Source organism: Myxine glutinosa, chromosome 3 (genome assembly GCF_964187855.1).
Source record: "Myxine glutinosa chromosome 3, kmMyxGlut1.1, whole genome shotgun sequence".
NCBI classification, from domain to species: Eukaryota; Metazoa; Chordata; class Myxini; order Myxiniformes; family Myxinidae; genus Myxine; species Myxine glutinosa.
The window spans coordinates 18738581-18761236 of record NC_136263.1 but is presented as its reverse complement, the minus strand read 5'-3'; the positions used below and the strand labels follow the sequence as shown (position 1 = coordinate 18761236).

The window sequence follows — 22656 nt, the reverse complement described above, 5'->3', positions numbered from 1 at the left end:
AAACGTGGTAGGGGGTCCACCCGGTGCGAAATGCCTCGTTAAGACCGAGTGCGGCCATGGGAATGGCATCACGGAGGTGACGACCGTCGCGAGGACCAGCAATCATCACGTGACACTTCCCGTCACGATCACCTCGGACAGATGGAGAGACCATGGCGGACTCTCAGCTTTTTCAACCATCACGATCAAGGCAAGTGAGGATAGTTCAACTTTGAGCCATCTTGTCTGAGTTTCATTCTTGACTCTCGTTCTGCGATGCTTTGCAGGCGGGAATTGCATCATTAAGTACGAATGGGGAGGTTAAGCTGACTGTCCAATCTGCTAGTACTTCGCGTGGACATAAAGTTTTGCACACGGTGTAATTTTATAAGTAGACCATGGTGAACTAATTTCTAAGTAGTTTTGCACACTGTGTAATCCACCAATCCACCACGCGGTGGAGTTACGTCCAGGGGTCCATTGGAGTTACGTCCAGGTGTCCATTGGAGTTACGTCCAGGGTCCATTGGAGTTACGTCCAGGGCCCATTGCCATCCCTGGAAACGTTCAAGACCAGACGCAATTCCTACAGGAGGAGCGTGGGAGTAACAAGTGCTCACCACTACCCCCTCTCCATTTTCTGCTGCCATTTGCATCTCCACTTCCTCTCGAGCAGATGTGTAAATGAGATGAGTCCTCTCGGCATCACAGCCGCTCAAAGATGCTTACAAGCCCAGAGCATCCGGTATGAACAAACATTTGATGTTTACAAATCTGACTGGTCCCCTCTATCCGAGTATCGTCACCTGCTGTTGTCAGAGCAATGCGAGCAAGGAGCGTGAACGACATGAAACGTTCATGGCGGCGGGTTTCCGTGGCGGCGACGCCCGGCGCACCTCTAATCCGCCATCCAGGTGGCTTATGTGCGCATTGATGGATCGTATGGGGACGGGATTCGAGCTCGCAGCTCGGGTCCATGATTCACAATGATCTGCTTTTGGACTTTATGCGTCTTTCGGGGACGTCATGATAGCTCACTTTGTGAGTGAAAAAAGATGTTAAGCCGGCCGTCCCATTTGCAGTGGGCATGATCGGTAAAGAGTTCATACATTTTTGTCAGACATGGCCTATACACACACACACAAACACACACACACACACACACACACACACACACACACACACACACACACACTCACACATACAAACAGACACACACATACAAACACACACTCACACATACACACACACAAACACACACTCACACACATACAAACACACACTCACACATACACACACTTACAAACACACACTCACACACACACACTAACACACATTCACACACACACACACACACACACAAACACACACTCACACACATGCACACACTCTCTCTCACACACACACACACACACACACAAACACACACATTCACATACAAACACACTCACACACATACATACACACATACTCATACACATACAAACACTCACACACACACACATACACACACTCACACATACACATACACACACTCACACACATACAAACACACATACACACACTTACACACATACACACACTCACACACATAAACATACACACATACAAACACACACACATACACACACTTACACACATACAAACACACACACACACATAAACACACACTCACAGACATGCACATACAAACACACACAAACATTTACACATAAACACACACTCACAGACATGCACATACAAACACACACACACATATAAATATATAATTGTGTTTTTTAAACATCGAATAATAATGTATTTTCTTGTTTATATCGTTGGGATATAATTGATATCGTGGGCAGCAGATCCCAAACCAACGTGATGTCGCCTCCTCGTCTTTCAGGTGTCGCGTTCGGGTTCGATTCACGACCCCAATACACAAGCCCTCAGATTGGTGATCTGTAGGCAGGGCGATTGACGTTAAGCCGGACGTCCCGTCTGCTAGCATGAGCGTGTGGACGTGGAAGTGCCGACGGTGGCTTTTCGCGGGGAGTCGACGAATCATCACCGGAACCCTGAACGAATTACAAATTCCTGACCTTGCTACTCCTGCTGGGAACAAATTGGGAGGGCAATGGCAAACCACCCACCTGAGTATTCTCTTGCCCTCGAAGCTGCTTCAACAATCCCTCATACCCTATAAGGTTATGGGATTCATCCTTCCACCTGTATCGCCATATTATTTTATCAAAGAAACCAGCACTAAACCGCCACAGGAGCGCGGAATGACTAAAAGAATGAATAACGAATGACGTACACGTCTTTGCAACCGCGGAAGGAGACTTCGTCTCGGAGCCGATCACAAGCTGCAAGCAATGAGAATGGGGTTTGATGTGCGCAGGTCTGTCTGCCTGTCTGTCTGTCTGTGTCTGACTGTCTGTATGTATCTGTCTGCTTGTCTGTGTGTGCCTGCCTGTGTCTTCCTGTGTGTCTGCCTGTCTGCTTGTCTGTGTCCTGCCTGTGTGTCTGTGTCTGCCTGTGTCTGTCTACTGTCATAATCCCCTTTCGCCCCTCGTTTTCTTTCTATTGTCGATGTGTTCTTGACGGTCTCCGCTCTCTCTCTTATAAACCATTTTTCTTATCAATCCTTATCTCTCCGTTTAACGCCTTATACCAACACGCAGAGACTTGGTTAACTTTGAGACATGTTTGGGACACTCAAGGACTTAGTTAACTTTGAGACATGTTCGGGACACGCAAGGAATTAGATAGTTAACTTTGAGACATGATTGGGACACGTATGTTCTTAGTTAACTTTCAGACATGCTTAGGACACATGAGGACTTAGATAGTTATCTTCGAGACATGTTTGGTACATGCAGGGACACACACAGACTTGGTTAACTCTGCGACATGTTTGGGACTTGCAGGGACTTAGATAACGCTGATATATGCTTGGGACACGCAGGGACCTAGTTAACTCTAAAACATATTTGGAACACACAAGGACTTAGATAGTTAACTTTGAGACATGTTTGGGACATGCAAGGACTTAGATAGTTAACTTTGAGATATGATTGGGACACATATGTTCTTAGTTAACTTTCAGACATGCTTAGGACACACGAGGACTTAGATAGTTATCTTCGAGACATGTTTGGTACATGCAGGGACACACACAGACTTGGTTATCTCTGCGACATGTTTGGGACTTGCAGGGACTTAGATAACGCTGAGACATGTTTGGGGCACGCAGGGACCTAGTTAACTCTAAAACATATTTGGAACACATAAGGACTTAGCTAGTTAACTTTGAGACATGTTTGGGACATGCAAGGACTTAGATAGTTAACTTTGCGACATGGTTGGGACACGTAGGATCTTAGTTAACTTTCAAAATGTTTGGGACACATGACTACATGAGGACTTAGTTATCTTCTAGGCATGTTTGGGACATGCAGGGACATAGTTCATTCTGAGACATGTTTGGTTAATGCAGGGACTTAGTTAACTTTGAGACATGTTTAGGACATGCAGGACCTCAGTTAACTCTGAAACATGCCTGGGACACTCAGGGACTTCGATTGTTAACTTTGGGACACTCAGGGACTTAGTTAACTCTGAGACATGTTTGGTTAATGCAGGGACTTAGTTAGCTTTGAGACATGTTTAGGACATGCAGGGACTCGGTTAATTCTGAGACATGCTTGGGACACGCAGGGACTTCGATTGTTAACTTTGGGACACTCAGGGACTTAGTTAACTCTGAGACAAGTTTGGGACACGCAGGGACTTGGATGCGTATTTAATTTTGAGGCAGATTTGGGAAATGCAGGGATTTGGAAAGTTAACTTTGAGACAAGTTTGGGACACGGTGGGGCTTGGAAAGTTAACTTTGAGACAAGTTTGGAACACGGTGGGGCTTGAAAAGTTAACTTTGAGACAAGTTTGGGACACGGTGGGGCTTGGAAAGTTAACTTTGAGACAAGTTTGGAACACGGTGGGGCTTGAAAAGTTAACTTTGAGACAAGTTTGGGACACGGTGGGGCTTGGAAAGTTAACTTTGAGACAAGTTTGGGACACGGTGGGGCTTGGAAAGTTAACTTTGAGACAAGTTTGGAACACGGTGGGGCTTGGAAAGTTAACTTTGAGACAAGTTTGGAACACGGTGGGGCTTGAAAAGTTAACTTTGAGACAAGTTTGGGACACGGTGGGGCTTGGAAAGTTAACTTTGAAGACAAGCTTGGGATACAGTGGGACTTGGAAAGTTAATTTTGAGACAAATTTGGAACACACAGGGACTTGGATAGTTGACTCTGAGACAAGATTGGGACAACAGCTGGGGACTTGGACAGTTTACCTCCCCCTGGGCACATTGTGTCCTCACTGGACATGCAGCGTCACTGGACATGCTTTTTTTCACCATAGGACATGCTGTCGCCCAGATGTACATGGCCTCTGCTTCAGATTTCGACGTGTACTTACTTTTGCAGACATTCTGTGGACATTTACAATGAACCTTCCTCCCTTTGACATCTGGAACAACAATGGTGCAAGTGAATGTGCTTTTTGCTCAAATCTATTCCGGTCCATGTTTTACTTTCCCTTTTTAAAACGTGAAACTCATTCTTCATGGATGACTTTGTCTAAACCAACGTACGAGCTCGGTGTTCTACTTGTGTAAACGTGTGGATGAAATCGATGCTACCCGCCATGGGAAGGAAGGAGAAGGTGATGTTTCGGACATTAGCCCTTCATCGGAGCGAAAGAGAGGAAGCCTCAACGTTGCTCCAACGAAGGGCTAATGTCCGAAACGTCAGCTTCTTCCCTCGGCGGTTACCACACCTCGATCAACGTCCCGTTTATTTCAACCATCGTTCTACCTGTCCACCGTCACAGATCGACACGAGCCTTCACCAGCAAGACGAGTTCTTCATTCTACTTGCACAAAACTGTCCCACAGGCGAATTCCAGACAAACGGCAGACACATAAATCCTGGTTTCGTGCACAGTTTGAGTACAAAGGCACAGCTGATCCAGTCGCACTCGCAATTCACACCTCCACGCATGCGCACACGGCTTTTTTTTTTTTGCAAAAGGCACGATTTTTTTGACAGCATCACGTGATTCTCGCATGGCTTGATTTGATTGGTTCGTGGAGTTTGACTTCTCTGCTCAAGCTGCCAAAAGCATATATTGACTTGCTGTGGTCGCAAGAGTACAAATACCATATCGATATATACCTGCTCCCTCCGGAATCGTTTGTGATGCAGGTATGTGGATGCAATTGGCATCCCTTGTACTGCGTGCCAGGAGGGAGAAGGATGACGTACAGTACCGTATCATTTCCTGTACATGGGATTACACATCAGTTGTGATTTTGGGCTGTATCACTGAAGAAGAAGACGATGAAGAAGAAGACCAACCTTTTGCATCTTCAGACGCAAAGGTCTGCCTAAGCAGCTTCCTCGGCTAGTGGGCACAACCCTGGATGGGTCGCCACTCCAATTCCAGTAAGCTGGCACTCATTTTGCCAACATTAGAAGGATCTAAAGCTGAGTCAACCCACATAGTGTTAATGCAATGGCTGACAGGGACTTGAACCTGAGATCTCAAACCAGTGTTACGTGTTACCTCCCCAAAAACCCGGTTACGGTGCACCTCAGAGTCTGGAGAGGGAACACGGCAGAAAGATTTGTTATTTCGAGTGTTCTAATAAACCTTGGTAAAACCACACCAATGCAATTGTAGAACAAAACAAGTAATTGTATTAAGAACTCTCACATCTTATTATAATAGAGCAAACGTATATGGTTATGTATGTCGCTATGTTTATATGCGACGAAAACGTCTTCTTCTTCTTCAAATAAATTACCACCCTCTTAATTAATAATTAACCCTCTTAATTGCATTAACACTGCTGAGACCCCTCAGACCTTTGATGACCCTTTAATTCCCCCAAGACCCCTGAAGACCCAAATCACCCTTGAAGACCCAAAAACACCCCGAAGACCCAAAACACCCCGAAGACCCAAAAGACCCCGAAAACCCAAAACACCCCCGAACACCCAAAACACACCAAAGACCCAAAATACCCTTAAAGGCCCAGAGCATCCAAAAGACCCTGAAGACCCAAATGGCCCTGAAGACCCAAATCACCATGAAGACCCAAAAGACACCGAAATGGTCAAAGATGCCTATCCCTCTGAAACGACGTGTGGTGAGGTGTGTCGAGTCATGCAAGTACACAATAATAACACTCTTAAAGAAAGTACAATGAAAATATCACTGGCATCAAATGAACAATACATATGATGCTACCATCATTCCCCAATGCTCTCAAAGCAATAAAGTCACGATACGCCAAACGTGAGTGGAATGTAACATTCCCCAAAGTCCGTGCACGGATCCCCACGCTGGTTGGAGATAGAGGTCTTGCAGAACGGCAAATCAACAGGCAGGTATTGGCGTGACTGTGGATGAGGAGTTACGAGGTGAGAGGTCGATATGGGAATTGAGCCGAAAGGTAAACCAATGGCAATTAACACGTTGAGGTCGATATGGAAATCCCAGCGGCAAAACAAGAGGCATGAAGAGGACAGCCTCTTCTTCTTTGAGGACAAAATGGCGTATAGGCCAGTAATGGAGGCGCTTGATTTCTCCAACGATGGCTCACACTTGGTGATAAAACCTGAGACGCAGGTTTAATTGCATTCGCAATATATGACGATGTCGCGGACAATCCCTTTCACGGGAAACCTCAACTCATTTGCAACCAATATATAAAAACAAGTCTGCTCGCAGCCTCGACGTGACTCACAGCTCTCTCCTCCTCTCTCTGCCCATATGGATCTCTCTTCTTCCAGTCTCTGTGCCGCGTTTTCCTTTTTCCTTAACAAACATTTATTTTTACCTTTTACTCATGTCATCTCCATTTCACCCAAAAATCTTAACAACAATATTACCTGAAACTAAAAATCCTACAAGTATATAATAACAACATGATTTGTTTTATTGTGTGTGGAGCGACCTGGCAGTGGTTGCAGGTGTCCTCAGTGGTGTCGTCGAGTCTATGTTTGCAGTGTAAAATTTGTGGGTGGTGTTCACAGCGAAGGCGTGAAAGGTGAACACGATAAGACCTGTGGAGTAGTTTCTCTATGTCATCGATGTGTGTGGCTTTTGTACCCAAGATACTGTTTGGGCCCAGGTTGTTTATTTCGTTTATGGTGATGTGGGTTTGGTGTGTTTTTTGTAGTTCCATTGTTTGGTGGCGGGATGTTCGCAAGGATGTCGCAGTAGTGTCTTTGTGGTGTAGTTTTAATGTGTCTAGGGGCCTGTTAGTGGTTGTACATGTAGTTGCATGGGTGATTAGGGTTGCCATTTGCCATTGCAAGGAACTGTGTAGTTGCATGGGTGATTGTGGTTCTCATGTGTTGTTTTCCTGTCTAAGTTGTCTTTGGTTTTTAGCATTTTTACCTGTGTGTAGGTGCTCGATGGGTGTTGTTAATGTGCAACGTGTGATGATGCGGAGCTTTGTTTTGTATGGTCTGTGCGGTGTTGAGATGTGTGTTTGATAGGCTGAAGGCCCATGATGAGCTAGCACAGTTGATCACTAATCGAATGTACTGTTTGTATGTTAGTGAGGTTGTTTCTTTGTGGTGTCCGAAGTCTGTGCTTGTGAGTGCCCCAAGTGTGTTCAGCCTGGGTGTGCATGCTTTTTAATGTTTGTGACGTGATCTGAGAATGACATGGATGTGTTAAAAGTGCTGCCGAGTATTTTTGGTTGTTTTGGGTGGTTTGGTGGTTCTGGGTGGTTTCATGGTACTGGGTGGTTTGGTTGTGCTGTGTAGTTTGGTTATGCTAGCTGGTTTGGTTGTGCTAGCTGGTTTGGTTGTGCTGTGTGGTTTGGTTGTGCTGGCTGGTTTGGTTGTGCTGGCCGGTTTGGTTGTGCTGGCCGGTTTGGTTGTGCTGTGTGGTTTGATTGTGCTGTGTGGTTTGGTTGTGCTGGCCGGTTTGGTTGTGCTGGCCGGTTTGGTTGTGCTGTGTGGTTTGATTGTCCTGTGTGGTTTGGTTGTTCTGGCTGGTTTGGTTGTTCTGGCTGGTTTGGTTGTCCTGGGTTGTTTGGTTGTTCTGGCTGGTTTGGTTGTTCTGGGTTGTTTGCTTGTTCTGGCTGGTTTGGTTGTTCTGGCTTGTTTGGTTGTGGTGGGTTGTTTGGTTGTTCTGGGTTGTTTGGTTGTGCTGTCTGGTTTGGTTGTGCTGGCTGGTTTGGTTGTTCTTGGTTGTTTGGTTGTTCTGGCTGGTTTGGTTGTTCTGGGTTGTTTGGTTGTTCTGGGTTGTTTGGTTGTGCTGGCTGGTTTGGTTGTTCTGGGTTGTTTGGTTGTTCTGGGTTGTTTGGTTGTTCTGGGTTGTTTGGTTGTGCTGGCTGGTTTGGTTGTTCTGGGTTGTTTGGTTGTTCTGGCTGGTTTGGTTGTTCTGGCTGGTTTGGTTGTGCTGAGTGGTTTGGTTGTTCTGGGTTGTTTGGTTGTTCTGGGTTGTTTGGTTGTGCTGTCTGGTTTGGTTGTTCTGGCTGGTTTGGTTGTTCTGGGTTGTTTGGTTGTGCTGTCTGGTTTGGTTGTTCTGGCTGGTTTGGTTGTTCTGGGTTGTTTGGTTGTGCTCTCTGGTTTGGTTGTTCTGGCTGGTTTGGTTGTTCTGGGTTGTTTGGTTGTGCTGTCTGGTTTGGTTGTTCTGGGTTGTTTGGTTGTTCTGGGTTGTTTGGTTGTGCTGTCTGGTTTGGTTGTTCTGGGTTGTTTGGTTGTTCTGGGTTGTTTGGTTGTGCTGTCTGGTTTGGTTGTTCTGGCTGGTTTGGTTGTTCTGGGTTGTTTGGTTGTTCTGGGTTGTTTGGTTGTGCTGAGTGGTTTGGTTGTTGTGGGTTGTTTGGTTGTGCTGGGTGGTTTGGTTGTTCTGGGTTGTTTGGTTGTGCTGTCTGGTTTGGTTGTTCTGGGTTGTTTGGTTGTTCTGGCTGGTTTGGTTGTTCTGGGTTGTTTGGTTGTGCTGGGTGGTTTGGTTGTTCTGGGTTGTTTGGTTGTTCTGGCTGGTTTGTTTGTTCTGGGTTGTTTGGTTGTTCTGGGTTGTTTGGTTGTTCTGGCTGGTTTGGTTGTTCTGGGTTGTTTGGTTGTGCTGGGTGGTTTGGTTGTGCTGGGTTGTTTGGTTGTGCTGTCTGGTTTGGTTGTTCTGGCTGGTTTGTTTGTTCTGGGTTGTTTGGTTGTGCTGTCTGGTTTGGTTGTTCTGGCTGGTTTGGTTGTTCTGGGTTGTTTGGTTGTTCTGGGTTGTTTGGTTGTGCTGTCTGGTTTGGTTGTTCTGGCTGGTTTGGTTGTTCTGGGTTGTTTGGTTGTGCTGTCTGGTTTGGTTGTCCTGGGTTGTTTGGTTGTGCTGGGTTGTTTGGTTGTGCTGTCTGGTTTGGTTGTTCTGGCTGGTTTGGTTGTTCTGGGTTGTTTGGTTGTGCTGTCTGGTTTGGTTGTTCTGGCTGGTTTGGTTGTTCTGGGTTGTTTGGTTGTGCTGTCTGGTTTGGTTGTTCTGGCTGGTTTGGTTGTTCTGGGTTGTTTGGTTGTGCTGTCTGGTTTGGTTGTTCTGGCTGGTTTGGTTGTTCTGGGTTGTTTGGTTGTTCTGGGTTGTTTGGTTGTGCTGTCTGGTTTGGTTGTTCTGGCTGGTTTGGTTGTTCTGGCTGGTTTGGTTGTTCTGGGTTGTTTGGTTGTGCTGTCTGGTTTGGTTGTGCTGTCTGGTTTGGTTGTTCTGGCTGGTTTGGTTGTTCTGGGTTGTTTGGTTGTGCTGTCTGGTTTGGTTGTTCTGGGTTGTTTGGTTGTTCTGGGTTGTTTGGTTGTGCTGTCTGGTTTTGTTGTTCTGGCTGGTTTGGTTGTTCTGGGTTGTTTGGTTGTGCCGGGTTGTTTGGTTGTGCTGTCTGGTTTGGTTGTTCTGGCTGGTTTGGTTGTTCTGGGTTGTTTGGTTGTTTGGTTGTTCTGGGTTGTTTGGTTGTGCTGTCTGGTTTGGTTGTTCTGGGTTGTTTGGTTGTGCTGTCTGGTTTGGTTGTTCTGGCTGGTTTGGTTGTTCTGGGTTGTTTGGTTGTGCTGTCTGGTTTGGTTGTTCTGGCTGGTTTGGTTGTTCTGGGTTGTTTGGTTGTGCTGTCTGGTTTGGTTGTTCTGGGTTGTTTGGTTGTTCTGGGTTGTTTGGTTGTGCTGTCTGGTTTGGTTGTTCTGGGTTGTTTGGTTGTGCTGGGTTGTTTGGTTGTGCTGTCTGGTTTGGTTGTTCTGGCTGGTTTGGTTGTTCTGGGTTGTTTGGTTGTTCTGGGTTGTTTGGTTGTGCTGTCTGGTTTGGTTGTTCTGGCTGGTTTGGTTGTTCTGGGTTGTTTGGTTGTGCTGGGTTGTTTGGTTGTGCTGTCTGGTTTGGTTGTGCTGTCTGGTTTGGTTGTTCTGGCTGGTTTGGTTGTTCTGGGTTGTTTGGTTGTTCTGGGTTGTTTGGTTGTTCTGTGTTGTTTGGTTGTGCTGAGTGGTTTGGTTGTTCTGGGTTGTTTGGTTGTTCTGGGTTGTTTGGTTGTTCTGGGTTGTTTGGTTGTGCTGTCTGGTTTGGTTGTTCTGGCTGGTTTGGTTGTTCTGGGTTGTTTGGTTGTGCTGGGTTGTTTGGTTGTGCTGTCTGGTTTGGTTGTGCTGTCTGGTTTGGTTGTTCTGGCTGGTTTGGTTGTTCTGGGTTGTTTGGTTGTTCTGGGTTGTTTGGTTGTGCTGTCTGGTTTGATTGTTCTGGCTGGTTTGGTTGTTCTGGGTTGTTTGGTTGTTCTGGGTTGTTTGGTTGTGCTGTCTGGTTTGGAATTTATCTTCATGGAGAGTGCCGGCGATAACTCTCGTCCTCATGAAGTTCACACCATGTGATCTTAACGTAAATCGCTGCGGATCTCCAAGGTGTTTTTAACCTGCATTTCCACCCACAAGTTTTCCCATGAATTGTGAGATGGTGAGGTTGTCCCACATTTACACTACATTATCCTCATGTTGTTACCATTGTACAAAGACCCAAACTACCAAAGGAGCGATTAATTTTCGTCTCGATCAAGATCGAACCCATGTGAGGCACTCCTACCCCTACTACGACTACTACGACTACTACGGATACTACGGATACTACGACTACTACGACTACTACGACTACTACGGATACTACGGATACTACGACTACTACGACTACTACGGATACTACGACTACTACGACTACTAGGACTACTACAGTACCTTAATGGCACCAGGTGTCCCCATTTTTAGCTGGGGAACGTTTTTGACACAAGTCTTTCACGAGCCGGCTGGTCATGCCTGACGTTTGACTGAAAGTGCTTTGTTCAGAGTGCTGGCGATAACTCGCCTACTCTTTGTGAAGGACACCGTGGAATCTTTAACATCGAGCAACCAATTACGGCAGATGAGACACCCGGCTTAACGTCCAATCACTAAGCAGGAACTTTCGACTGAAAGAGGATTTCCTGTTGACGAGCTTCACACAGTTTAGCATCAAACGAGATGAATTGAAGTTGAAGCTGCAGCGCAGGAAGCTTGAGCATCACCTGTACTTGAGGTAGCACCATGGGCTTGTCCAGTCTTGCTCTACCTCCACGATTTGTTTGCTTCCTTATCGTTCGCATTATGAATATCGAAGCTGATTCTGCACGAGCTTGAAGGTTCAATTCAATTGGAAGAATGCTTCCTGCGATACCTGTGCAGTACCAGAAAAGCGTTACAACAGGTGTTGCTGCACCGGAGGTACAATTCCAATAAGAAGTGGCTTGATCTGCTTTGATCTGTTTGGCATTCCCATCCGATCCCACGGCTCATCGTGCAGCAAACCCACTGAGATTCCAATCCCACATTCTGGGCTGATTCTCACATTGTCTAATAATATCCACGTAGTTCATGTGAGAGTACACAGATGGTCTCCTAAGGGATAGTCCTACACAGGGCCGGATTAACCTTTTGGGGGCCTGGTGCCAAATAAATATGTCGGCCCCTATTTGGGGAACCATTGTGCAAGGCCAGAGATTGACACAGAAGTAGCACACAGCTGTATGTATGTTTTATTTACAATATTTGCAAGTTTAAGTTGTTGTTGGTGTAAATTGCAAAACCTGCCATCTCACAAAATGATTGGGCCTCCATCTCCACAGAACCTGTTGTGGCTGTTGTTGTTGTTGTTGTTGTTGTTGTTGTATAGCCCTGGACAGTTCTCTGAACAAGCCTGTGGCAAGGAGATAGCCGATCAGTTTCCGAGGAGCGACCCAGAGATCTCCCACATCCAGGATGTTGGACCTTCGCCTTCATGAAGTCAGGGCCACGACAGATTTGGAAAGAGAGAGCGAGAGGGAGAGAGAAGGGGTAAAGGGCCAGTCCATGGGGACCAAAGGGACCAGTCCATGGGGACCAAGGGACCACGTTGTGTCTTGGTGGTTTGGTTATACTGGGTGGTTTGTTGTTCTGGGTGGTTTGGTTGTTCTGGGTGGTTTGGTTGTGCTGGCTGGTTTAGTTGTTCTGGGTGGTTTGGTTGTGCTGGCTGGTTTGGTTGTGCTGGCTGGTTTGGTTGTTCTGGGTGGTTTAGTTGTTCTGGGTTGTTTGGTTGTTCTGGGTGGTTTGGTTGTTCTGGGTTGTTTGGTTGTTCTGGGTGGTTTAGTTGTTCTGGGTGGTTTAGTGGTTCTGGGTGGTTTAGTTGTGCTGGCTGTTGTGGTTGTTCTGGGTGGTTTAGTGGTTCTGGGTGGTTTAGTTGTTCTGGGTGGTATGGTTGTTCTGGGTTGTTTGGTTGTTCTGGGTCGTTTAGTTGTTCTGGGTGGTTTAGTGGTTCTGGGTGGTTTAGTTGTGCTGGCTGTTGTGGTTGTTCTGGATGGTTTGGTTGTTCTGGGTTGTTTGGTTGTTCTGGGTGGTTTAGTTGTTCTGGGTTGTTTGGTTGTTCTGGGTGGTTTGGTTGTTCTGGGTTGTTTGGTTGTTCTGGGTGGTTTAGTTGTTCTGGGTGGTTTAGTGGTTCTGGGTGGTTTAGTTGTGCTGGCTATTGTGGTTGTTCTGGGTGGTTTAGTGGTTCTGGGTGGTTTAGTTGTTCTGGGTGGTTTAGTGGTTCTGGGTGGTTTAGTGGTTCTGGGTGGTTTAGTTGTTCTGGGTGGTTTAGTGGTTCTGGGTGGTTTGGTTGTTCTGGGTGGTTTCGTGGTTCTGGGTGGTTTGGTTGTTCTGGGTGGTTTAGTTGTACTGGGAAGTTTGGTTGTGCTGGCTGGTTTGGTTGTTCTGGGTGGTTTAGTTGTTCTGGGTGGTTTCCTGGTTCTGGGTGCTTTGGTGGTTCTGGGTGGTTTGGTTGTGCTGGCTGTTTTGGGTGTTCTGGGTGGTTTAGTTGTTTTGGGTGGTTTGGTTGAGCTGGCTGTTGTGGTTGTTCTGGGTGGTTTGTGTTGTTCTGGGTGGTTTAGTTGTTCTGGGAAGTTTGGTTGTGCTGGCTGGTTTGGTTGTTCTGGGTGGTTTAGTTGTTCTGGGTGGTTTCCTGGTTCTGGGTGGTTTGGTGGTTCTGGGTGGTTTGGTTGTGCTGGCTGTTTTGGGTGTTCTGGGTGGTTTAGTTGTTTTGGGTGGTTTGGTTGAGCTGGCTGTTGTGGTTGTTCTGGGTGGTTTGGTTGTTCTGGGTGGTTTAGTTGTTCTGGGTGGTTTAGTTGTGCTGGCTGGTTTGGTTGTTCTGGGTTGTTTGATTGTTCTGGGTTGTTTGGTTGTTCTGGGTTGTTTGATTGTTCTGGGTTGTTTGATTGTTCTGGGTTGTTTGGTTGTTGTGGGTGGTTTAGTTGTTCTGGGTGGTTTAGTGGTTCTGGGTGGTTTAGTTGTGCTGGCTGTTGTGGTTGTTCTGGGTGGTTTAGTGGTTCTGGGTGGTTTAGTGGTTCTGGGTGTTGTGGTTGTTCTGGGTGGTTTAGTGGTTCTGGGTGGTTTAGTGGTTCTGGGTGGTTTAGTTGTGCTGGCTGTTGTGGTTGTGCTGGCTGGTTTGGTTGTTCTGGGTTGTTTGGTTGTTCTGGGTGGTTTAGTGGTTCTGGGTGGTTTAGTGGTTCTGGGTGGTTTAGTTGTGCTGGCTGGTTTGGTTGTTCTGGGTTGTTTGATTGTTCTGGGTTGTTTGGTTGTTCTGGGTGGTTTAGTTGTTCTGGGTGGTTTAGTTGTGCTGGCTGGTTTGATTGTTCTGGGTTGTTTGATTGTTCTGGGTTGTTTGGTTGTTCTGGGTGGTTTAGTTGTTCTGGGTGGTTTAGTTGTGCTGGCTGGTTTGGTTGTTCTGGGTTGTTTGATTGTTCTGGGTGGTTTAGTTGTGCTGGCTGGTTTAGTTGTGCTGGCTGGTTTGATTGTTCTGGGTGGTTTAGTGGTTCTGGGTGGTTTAGTTGTGCTGGCTGGTTTGGTTGTTCTGGGTTGTTTGATTGTTCTGGGTTGTTTGATTGTTCTGGGTGGTTTGGTTGTTCTGGGTGGTTTAGTTGTTCTGGGTGGTTTAGTTGTGCTGGCTGGTTTGGTTGTTCTGGGTTGTTTGATTGTTCTGGGTTGTTTGATTGTTCTGGGTTGTTTGGTTGTTCTGGGTGGTTTAGTGGTTCTGGGTGGTTTAGTTGTGCTGGCTGTTGTGGTTGTTCTGGGTGGTTTAGTGGTTCTGGGTGGTTTAGTGGTTCTGGGTGGTTTAGTTGTGCTGGCTGTTGTGGTTGTTCTGGGTTGTTTGGTTGTTGTGGGTGGTTTAGTTGTTCTGGGTGGTTTAGTGGTTCTGGGTGGTTTAGTTGTGCTGGCTGTTGTGGTTGTTCTGGGTGGTTTAGTGGTTCTGGGTGGTTTAGTGGTTCTGGGTGGTTTAGTTGTGCTGGCTGTTGTGGTTGTGCTGGCTGGTTTGGTTGTTCTGGGTTGTTTGGTCGTTCTGGGTGGTTTAGTGGTTCTGGGTGGTTTAGTGGTTCTGGGTGGTTTAGTGGTTGCCCTGATGAATCTGGGAAGCAGGCAAAAATGGGAAAGATTTGACCCTCGACTTGCATTATGCGGTCCAACCACCCTGAAGAGGCACCCCCAATAGTTGTAGTTTAGGTTGTTGCAGGTGGAGGTGGCTGCCACTCGGGTACCCGAACCGGTAGCTTTAGGGAAGGACATACACAGAAGTGTACATAAAATAAATAAGAAATTAAAAATATATACGTTAAACTGGATGAACCGTGGTCGCTTTGGGCCCCTTCTGATTGTTGGCCTCGGCGCCTCCACACCATCGGTCCTCCACGTGCAAAGTTCCAGCATGAGCCATATTTGATCGCTTTTCTAATACAAACACAAAGGTTCAGTCTATTCTCCGGGTTTCCTGTTGGCTTTCCCAAAGTTTCCCAAGTTTAAACGGACGGAGTTTAAGCCGGTTGTAGGTTTTCACGACCGAAGCGAATCGAGTGTGGGTGGCGGAAGTTTGCTCGGTTTAAGAGTCTATCTTTAACTACCCAGCTGACCCAGCCTGCACCTACCCTTCCTTTGTCGTCCCCCACCGTCCGCAGGCTGGATATCTACCGGAAGGTTCCCAAAGACCTGACTCAGCCAACCTACACTGGTGCAATCAGTGAGTAACAGCTGTGCTGCATTTCGAAGCATTTCCGGTGTTGCTTACAACTGTCTTATCAAAAACAACATTTCCAAAATGAAATGTATTCCCAGCACCCCCAACTTCTAGTTCGAGAGGGAAGTTGACCACTTTGAGGTTAGCATCTACCTTTGGGTTCAAACTTGGGTTTAGGTTACACCGTTTCCGTGTTGTTCGAACCTCAACACTCCCGGAAATGACCCTGAACTGTGTTTTCCTCCTTTACTAACATGCGCTCTTCATCGCTTCCTCCTTTGCTGAGCTGCTTTTGTGCAAATTGGATGTTCGTAGACCTAGTTCCCAATTCTGTGCGAAGCAGGTGCTACGCATTGCTTCAAGGACAAACGTATGTGCAAATTGGACAGCGGGCGACAGCAAGATGGACGCAGAAGTAGAATGGCCGACGATTCGTGGAATCCATTTGGGAATTTAACTTTGGCATTTCTTTTCCTCGCCATGTTTACCTTTGTGGCGAACCTTGTGAACTACAGGGACGATGGGGGTTGTTTCAGACTCGCTTGGCTTGTTTCACTCAGTGTTATTCCCTTCGAGTTCACAATAACGCACAGTTGGCCCGAACCCGAAGCATCGGAGAACCTCCAAGCGTTGCAGCCAAGCTTCAGAAAGGCAGAATCATGGGATAAAGATCCCACAGGCAGATCCATGGTTTGGAAAATTAAGGTGTACATGTGTACCAGAAATAGGGAATGGTGCAGAGGGGAGGGATGTAGGAAAAGAGGTTGGGAGAAGGAGCGGCGGAAGTGAGGGTCTCCTTTTAAAGTCATTTTCTCACTTCCCTTCTCTCCTCTTTATCCCCTTTTTCATTTTCTTGTTTCATGTTATTTCATCAATACAGAATCAAACATTCGTTTAGTGTTAAACAACAGTTCATGTGTAGATAAAAATAATACTTTTTTGGGGGAGGAGGGGGGGGGAGTTTAACCACCAACCATAACTTGGTTACTGGCATGCCTGAACCAGCTCATGTAGAGTACTCTTGGCGTTACTCGTCAAATACCTAACACGTGTCTCACTGAAAGCTTCCTTCCAGCCCAACACTATCATTGAGAAAACTCACCACAGGCTTGAGTTGATGCACAGCGTGGGAGTTCTCGCCGCAACACCGTGCCAGGAACAAGTTAGACCTTGTCCTCTGGAGCCGTTGGATTCGCCACGATTTCAAACGACCTGTTTGTCACAGAAAACTGCTTGCAGCTACACAGTGACATCTTACTATAATTCACCAAATGCCCGTCTGTCCGTTTGAAGGTACCGCAAAAACGGCTCAACCGATCGCAACGAATATTTTGGGTGGGTATTCCTGGGACCCCTGGGAGTAAAATAGGCTATATTGTTTTCCAATTTTTCCAAGTTTTCCAATTTTCCAGTTTTTCCAAACACGATGGAATAATATTTACCGATGTGGCGGACACAAAAGCCCACTGGCGTGGTGACATCATTCCACGCACCAAGTGGGCGGTGGCCACGCCCGAGGGGTAGGCGTGGCCTCATGATATACACCGGGCGACCAGCCCGGAGGAGTTCAGTGTTACAGTGTAGTCTTACAATAAAGACGTTTATATGTTACCGCTTGTCCGCTTCCTCCTTGCTCACAAGCAGCGCGCGTAACGCCGCGCTTTACTGGTGACCCTCGACGTTGGATCTGCCGTAGCGATCCTTCCGAACACGACGCCATTGCAATGGCCAACGACAAGGCAATGGCGATTAAACTTCCCGAATTTTGGGAGGCCCAGGCCGAAGTCTGGTTCGTTCAAGCCGAAGCCCAATTTCAGCTTCGGCGCCTCACCAACGACGACCTGCGCTACTGCCATGTCGTCGCCTCCCTCGGGCCCGGCACGGCCGCTCGAGTTGTGTCCGTCCTTCGCCACCCACCGGACGGCCACAAGTACGAGGCACTCAAGCGGCTACTCCTAGCCACGTTCAGCCTCACGGACGAGGCACGGGCCGATCGCCTCCTGGATCTCCCCGAGCTCGGTGAGACGCGCCCGTCGGTCCGAATGGACCATATGCTGTCACTGTTGGGCGACGAAGCCCCCGGTTCGCTATTCCGGGCGCTTTTCCGTCGCCAACTTCCAGCGCAGGTTCGCCTCGCGTTGGCCGGGACCGGGCTAACGGAACCCCGAGCATTGGCGGCCGAGGCGGACAAGTACTTCGCCGCTTCGGACACGCGGGCGAGCGTTGGCGTGGCCGTCACGGCCTTCGACGCTGATGTTCCACAGCATCATCTTCTACAGCACGCTGATGTTCCACAGCATCATCTTCTACAGCACGCTGATGTTCCACAGCATCATCTTCTACAGCACGCTGATGTTCCACAGCATCATCTTCTACAGCACGCTGTGGTTCAGCAGCATGCTGATACGCACCTCGTGAACGCCGCCACGCCCCGCCCACCGCCGCGGCGAAAACCGCCACCGCGGGGAAACCCGTCGACTCCACCGGCCTGGCGGAGCCAGCCGCGCTCCTCCAGCTCCACCACCTGGTGCTGGTTCCACGCCAAGTTCGGCCACGAAGCTCGGCGGTGTCATCCGCCGTGCTCCTTCAACGGGTCGGGAAACGCCCGGGCCGGCGCTCAATTGTGGCGATGAGCGCCGGCCGTTCGAGCAGCCTGCTGTTCATAACAGACACCTTCTCCGGGCGCCGTTACCTGTGCGACACGGGAGCACAGGTGAGTGTCATTCCCGCCGGCACGTCAGACAAGCACGCCGCGGGTGGGGGCCCCGCGCTGCTTGCCGCGAACGGGACGCCCATCCGTACGTACGGAAAACGCTGCCTCTCTCTGCGGTTTGGAGGGCAGGTTTTCCGATGGACGTTCGTCACCGCCGACGTGCCCATGGCACTGCTTGGCGCGGACTTCCTGTGCGCTAATGGGCTCCTGGTCGACGTCAAGCGCAGACAGCTTGTCCAGGCCGAGACGTTCAGCTCGCTCGCATGTGCGTTGCCCAGCTCAACGAGCGGCTTGCCAAGCGGCTTGCCGAACGATTCGGTTCCGGCCACGTTGGTCTGTACGCTTCCGGCAGCGGACGCATTCACCCGCCTCCTCGCCGGCTTCCCGGCCCTCACACGGCCCACCTTCTCGGCGGGGGCCGTCAAGCACGGGGTGGCCCATCACATCCCCACCGTCGGGCCACCGGTCTACGCCCGGGCACGCCGCCTCGAGCCGACGAAGCTGGCGGTGGCAAAAGCGGATTTTCGCTACCCTGGAGCGACTCGGCATCGTTCGGCGCTCAGAGAGCGCTTGGGCGTCGCCGCTGCACATCGTGCCGAAGCCCGGCGGGGGATGGCGACCGTGCGGGGACTATCGCCGTCTCAATGACGCCACGACTCCCGACCGCTACCCCGTCCCCCACATTCAGGACTTTTCCGCCCGTTTGGCGGGCAGGTCCTTCTTCTCGAAGGTGGACCTCATACGCGGCTACCATCAGGTCCCCGTCAGGCCGGAGGACGTCCCGAAGACGGCGGTCATCACGCCATTCGGACTCTTCGAGTTCCTGCGCATGCCCTTCGGTCTGAAGAATGCGGCTCAGGCGTTCCAGCGACTGATGGACAGCGTCCTGCGCGACTTGGATTTTGTCTACGTCTACCTGGACGATATCCTCGTCGCCAGCGCGTCCCGCGAAGAGCACCTACGCCACCTCCGCACGCTCTTCGAACGCCTGGGCCAGCATGGCCTGATTGTGAACCCCGCAAAGTGCCGGTTCGGCGCCGCCACAATCGATTTTCTGGGGCACCGTGTCACCAGGCACGGAGCCGTCCCCCTGCCGGCCAAGGTGGAGGCGGTGAAGGGGTTTCCGCGCCCCCGCACGATCAGAGGGCTGCAGGAGTTCCTGGGCATGGTGAACTTTTACCATCGGTTCCTGCCCCGTATCGCCCAGCTCCTGCGCCCCCTGCACGAAGCTCTCCGAGGTAAGCCGGGCAAAGGCGACGTTACCTGGACCGAGCAGATGGACACGGCGTTCACGGGCGCGAAGCTCGCTTTGGCTAACGCCACCATGCTCGCGCACCCGGCGCCCGATGCACCGATCGCCCTCACCACCGATGCCTCGGACTACGCGGTGGGCGCGGTGCACGAGCAATGGGTGCGTGGAGCTTGGCAACCGCTGGCGTTCTTTAGCCGGCAGCTTCGCCCGCCCGAACGCCGTTACAGTACCTTCGACCGCGAGTTGCTCGGACTTCACTTGGCGGTCAGGCACTTCCGCCATCTGCTCGAGGGCCGGGCGTTCACTGCCTTCGTCGACCACAAGCCGCTGATCTTCGCGATGGGCAAGGTCACCGAGCCGTGGTCGGCCCGGCAGCAGCGTCACCTCTCGGCCGTGTCCGAGTACACGACGGACATCCAGCACGTCGCGGGGAAGGACAACCCGGTTGCGGATTGCCTTTCCCGGGCCGTCGCCCACGCAGTCCACCTCGGCATCGACTATGCCCGGATGGCAGCGGACCAGGCCGCTGACCCCGACGTCCAGGCCTTGCGGACCGCCGTCACGGGCCTCCGCGTCACCGAGGTGCCGTTCGACGGCGCGGGCGCGGCCCTCTTGTGCGACATCTCCCTCGGGCGTCCTCGCCCCATTGTGCCCGCGGGCTGGCAGCGCCAGGTGTTTGACGCCATCCACGGCCTGTCCCACCCGGGCGCGAGGGCCTCCCAAAGGCTGATCGCCGACAAGTTCGTCTGGCATGGCCTCCGGAAGGCCGTCCGCGGCTGGGCCAGGACATGCCTCGCGTGCCAGCGCGCCAAGGTGCACCGGCACACCCAGGCCCCGTTGGCCCCGTTCACGGTGCCGGAACGCCGGTTTGACCACGTCCACGTGGACCTGGTGGGACCTCTGCCCCCCTCGCGGGGTTTCACCCACGTCCTCACCATGGTGGACTGCACCACCCGGTGGCCGGAGGCCGTGCCCTTGGCGTCGACAACGGCGGCCGATGTCGCGCAGGCTTTCATCGCCACCTGGGTCGCCCGGTTCGGCGCCCCCTCAGACATCTCATCCGACCGCGGCCCCCAGTTCACCTCGGAGCTCTGGGGGGCGGTTGCGCAGGGGCTCGGGGTCCGGCTGCACCGAACCACGGCCTACCACCCCCAGGCTAATGGCCTGTGTGAGCGATTTCACCGCTCATTGAAGGCCGCGCTCCGGGCCACCCTCCGCGACGGCGGCTGGGTCGACAGGCTCCCCTGGGTCCTGCTGGGCCTCCGGACGGCGCCCAAGGAGGACCTGCGCGCATCCGCGGCGGAGTTGGTCTTCGGGCAACCGCTGCGGGTGCCAGGCGAGTTCCTCCCCGACTCCACGGCACCATGGTCCGCGGCACAGCAGCGCCCCGCTCTGCAAGAGACCGCCCAGAGGTTCGCCCCGGTGCCAACGGCATGCCACGGGCACCCACCGACGCACGTCGCCCCGGAGCTTCGCACGGCGGAGTACGTCTTCGTCCGCCACGATGCCCATCGGACACCACTGCGGCCCCCGTACGACGGGCCTTTCCGCGTGCTGGAGACCGGGGCGAAGCACTTCACTCTGGACATCGGCGGTACTCCTGACCGCGTTTCGGTAGACCGCCTCAAGCCGGCCCACCTCGATGTGGACCATCCACCGCCAGTGGCCCGACCCCCACGTCGGGGCCGCCCTCCTGCGGGCAGACCCCCGGCACCGCCCAGCCCCGCCGCCACGGCGCCCCCCGGTCCTGCACCCATCCCAGGGGCAGCCAGGGGCATCCCACCTGGTATCCCTGCACCCCGGACGCCGCCGATCGCCAGGGGGCGCTTCGGCCGGGTCATTCGACTGCCCCACAAACTGGCCCTCCAGGTGCGCGGGAATTCTGGGGGGGCGCGTGTGGCGGACACAAAAGCCCACTGGCGTGGTGACATCATTCCACGCACCAAGTGGGCGGTGGCCACGCCCGAGGGGTAGGCGTGGCCTCATGATATACACCGGGCGACCAGCCCGGAGGAGTTCAGTGTTACAGTGTAGTCTTACAATAAAGACGTTTATATGTTACCGCTTGTCCGCTTCCTCCTTGCTCACAAGCAGCGCGCGTAACGCCGCGCTTTACCGATATGAACAGTGATGTGGCTTTTATTGAAATTCTACAAATACTGTTTAGATTTTGATGAGAATTATGAACCTGCCGCGAATGCGGAAGTGGACAGATGATGGCAATGAGCAGGTTTGATAATATCCAAATACAACCGTCATTCAATCGTAATGTTAAATCATTAAATGTTAATCATGTTGAAGTATCAATTGATGATTGGAATTGAGTGAATACAAGTACGATTTTGAATTCGTAATTGTGTTCACCCAACCGTACGGAACTTCACATCAGGATTTAAATATTTGTTTATGTCATGAATGTTGTTAAAAGTTTATTTTTTATATTAATGTTATTTCATTTGTGATTGGAGTTATGCTGTTTGGAATGAAAAAAGAGATATCCAGTTCAAGTGAATGACGAATTGCCGTGACGGTTACTACTTTCTAAACGTGAATTCACGGATCGCCATATGCAGATTCGCCATTGACTGGGTATGGAACAAATGCACCCGTTTGTTTGCCAACGGGTACGTTTTTCATAGACGTCTTTCTCGAACTTGCTGTCCATGTCTGACGTGCGACTGAAGGTGCTACAGGAATGTGGAATTTATTAGTTTTATGCTTTAGCATTCGCCGTTTCTGCATTGTCTGTTTGCTTCTGGCCTCCCACCCATGCGTAGCACAGGTATCTCACTAGTATGTATAATATATACTTCCATATTATGTATTAATCAACAACAACAACAACAACAACATGCATTTTACGGCCATTTTCCCTGCTAGAGTGGGGGTTAGCCTTGCGGTCCCCATGACAATCTACTCCATTTTGCCATATTTTCTGCATCTCTCCTTGTTAACCCCCTTGCTCGCATTTCTGCTTCCACCATCTTTAGCCAAGTCTTTCTCGGTCTTCCCCGTCCTCTACTTCCCTCTACATTCATTTCCATCACTCTTCTCAACCAGTCACTTTCATCCTTCCTCAACACATGACCAAACCATCTCAACCTGTTCCTCTTCACAGCATCAATCACAGGCTCTATTCCCATCATCTTTCGCAATTCATCATTTGT

At 50.4% G+C, this 22656-nt stretch overlaps 1 protein-coding gene across 1 annotated transcript in view; it reads left to right on the top strand.

Moving 5' to 3' along the window:
• Positions 1-2259: 2259 nt before the first annotated feature.
• ERGIC1 (endoplasmic reticulum-golgi intermediate compartment 1) overlaps positions 2260-22656 on the top strand; it is an 81919-nt gene continuing 61522 nt past the window's right edge. Inside the window, exons 1-2 of the mRNA XM_078773732.1 lie at positions 2260-2361; positions 15466-15527. Coding sequence (XP_078629858.1) covers positions 2336-2361; positions 15466-15527 — 88 coding nt within the window. The 5' untranslated portion in view covers positions 2260-2335. The remainder of the gene's footprint in view (positions 2362-15465; positions 15528-22656) is intronic.